The 2,340-nt window shown below is 35.6% G+C and overlaps 1 protein-coding gene across 1 annotated transcript; it reads right to left on the bottom strand.

Moving 5' to 3' along the window:
- On the bottom strand, positions 624-1,941 carry LOC109721787 (basic blue protein-like). The gene is made up of 2 exons (XM_020249572.1): positions 1,755-1,941; positions 624-823 (listed from the first exon to the last, which is right to left on the bottom strand). The coding sequence occupies exons 1-2, from the start codon at positions 1,939-1,941 to the stop codon at positions 624-626; spliced, it is 387 nt and encodes a 128-aa protein (XP_020105161.1).

Here is a 2,340-nt window from a genome sequence, read left to right on the forward strand (position 1 = left end):
GGTGTGATTTTCTTAATTTCTTGCCAAGTAAATGGTCTATTACATCATCTTTTAATTCTTGTTTTAAACAAATCTAAAAAAGAGTAAAAACTGCTCACTTTAGATGATTTTACCTGCCTAATTCCTTTATTAGGGACTGTTTGGTTGCATGTAGTTACAATTACACTGTAATTATAACTGCATGTAAATAAAAATTAGGTATTTAATTTGATGTATTTAATTTCAATTACTATAGTAGGAACTACAGGAGGAGACCCAACTGCTATAGTTGGAGATAGTAACTTTAAGCACAAGTTAATTAAGCTTACATCGTTAATTAATTTTTAAACAAAAAATATTTTTCTTTTCTATATTGGAGGTAATCTTAATTACCATCAAATATATAAAATGATAACATTTTAAAATTCATTTCCCAACTGCATGCAACCAAACAAATTATTTATAGTTACAACGCTTTCTACTATATCAAACCAGATAGGATACATACAGTTACAACTACTGTATTTTTAACTGTATGCATTTTGAACTATACTGCACTTGTAATAACATCTAACCAAACAGCCCCTTAAGAAATTTTACATATTTGCGGGAGTTTTCATACGCAAGAAAATGTTTCTTTATTATTAAGAAGCCGTCACAGATATCTTCATGCCGGACTTGCAGTGGTCAGCGTAGCTGCAGATGAAATAATTGGTCCCTCTGCCGAGGGTGATGCGGTCGCTGCCGGACGTGAACACCCTCGCCCCCGTCGGAATCGCGCAGCCATTGTAGCCATTGCCATCGACGGCGACCACGTTGTGCGACAACGGGTTGTAGTTAAATACTGCAATTTTGTGCCAAAATCCAAAATAAAAAAAAAAATCAGATCGCAAGATCTATACTCTGGATCTTGATTATAATGATCCTATTGTCACTTTTTGAATAATATTTACTTTAGCCGTTCATTTTGTGTCACTTGATGCACAAAAAAATAATATTGAAAAAATATAGAATATAGATTTTATTATTTGTTTAAGACTTAGTTACGCGAAAGCAAATACTCAAAAATACAAATACAGCACTAAAAGTTGGTATTTGTATGCATAATTCTGAATAATCGTTCTTATTTATCAACGCACCCTTGAAAATATAGGCATTTAAATAGAAAAAAAAATGTAAATTAATTATCAAGATGTGAAAAAGAGAACCTGGATTATTTACGTACAAGCCCTTACAATATTAAGGCGCTTATAAAAGAGGAAATTCTTTTAAATATTCGGGTAGATGCTGATTAGTATTAAATCTCTGGTCCTTTAGTTTGAATTGGTAGTTGATAAAATTAAAGCAAATTTTAGTTTTGAACAATATATATGTTTCCTCTTCATTTGCTTATTCATGCATATCAATATAGAAATATGAACTTAAACGGTAATGATGATTTTCATGTACACGTACGTATGAAAGTAATAATTTTGTGATTTGTAGGCAGGGACGAAGCCAGAAATTAAGATTCGGAGGGGCCCGAGATTTAAGTTCAGCAAAAAAAAAAAAAATCAACCTCGAATAATAAGAAAAGGAGTTTATCAGGTTCACTGGTCATCTATTGCTAGCGACAACAGCAACAATATACTCAAGAAGGAGTTAGATTATAAGAGCGGAAGGAAAATGACCGAGGAGTTCGAAAACAGATTGATGGGGACTATGGCCACCGTGAGCCTCATTATGGCTCCGTTTCTGTTGTAGGTACGGACAAATATATGTAGAAAAAAAGATACCGAGGATGTCGCCAGCGCGGAAGGTCTTTCCGTTGGGCCAGTTGACGGCGTTGAAGGTCCAGCCGCTGCCGTCGCCCACCGAGTAAGTGGCGGCGCCGACGATAGGCGCCGTCATTTGGATCATGAGGAGGAAGAAGAGAAGGCCCAGCCCAAGAACTAGGGTTGCACTGCCCCTTCCCTGTGCCATTCTCACTACAACAAAATTAGGTTATAGGGACACATGTTTTGGACACTTTTGAGTAAGTGTCTCATTTATGCTAAAACTTAAGAATACATCTACTAATGCCTAAATATAAAGCCCAATCCAACCAAAAATAAAAGATTATTCTACTCAACCCATCACACCCAGTCCATTTGGCTCGATTACAAACAGAAAAGAAAAAAAAAGAAAAAATCAATTACCATCTTTTCTTCTCTTTTCACTCAATCTACTGAAATTCTAGACGAAAAGCCTTTACTGTCGTCCTCCTCCGCCACCGCAGCCAACGAGATAGAGTTTCGGCGGTTGCTAAATGCTTAAATAAATGTTGGTAAATTAGCAGCACTCTTTTAGGTTATAGTGACACTCTTTAATTGTCACTATATA

Source organism: Ananas comosus, linkage group 15 (assembly GCF_001540865.1).
Source record: "Ananas comosus cultivar F153 linkage group 15, ASM154086v1, whole genome shotgun sequence".
NCBI classification, from domain to species: domain Eukaryota; kingdom Viridiplantae; phylum Streptophyta; class Magnoliopsida; order Poales; family Bromeliaceae; genus Ananas; species Ananas comosus.

What these genes read in the sequence shown, in the direction of transcription:
- LOC109721787 (XM_020249572.1), bottom strand. Translation starts at nt 1,941, where the DNA reads ATGGCACAGGGAAGGGGCAGTGCAACCCTAGTTCTTGGGCTGGGCCTT. An exon ending in CCGCGCTGGCGACATCCTCG is followed by an intron (nt 824 to 1,754) that starts GTATCTTTTTTT and finishes ACAAAATTGCAG; the next exon opens with TATTTAACTACAACCCGTTG.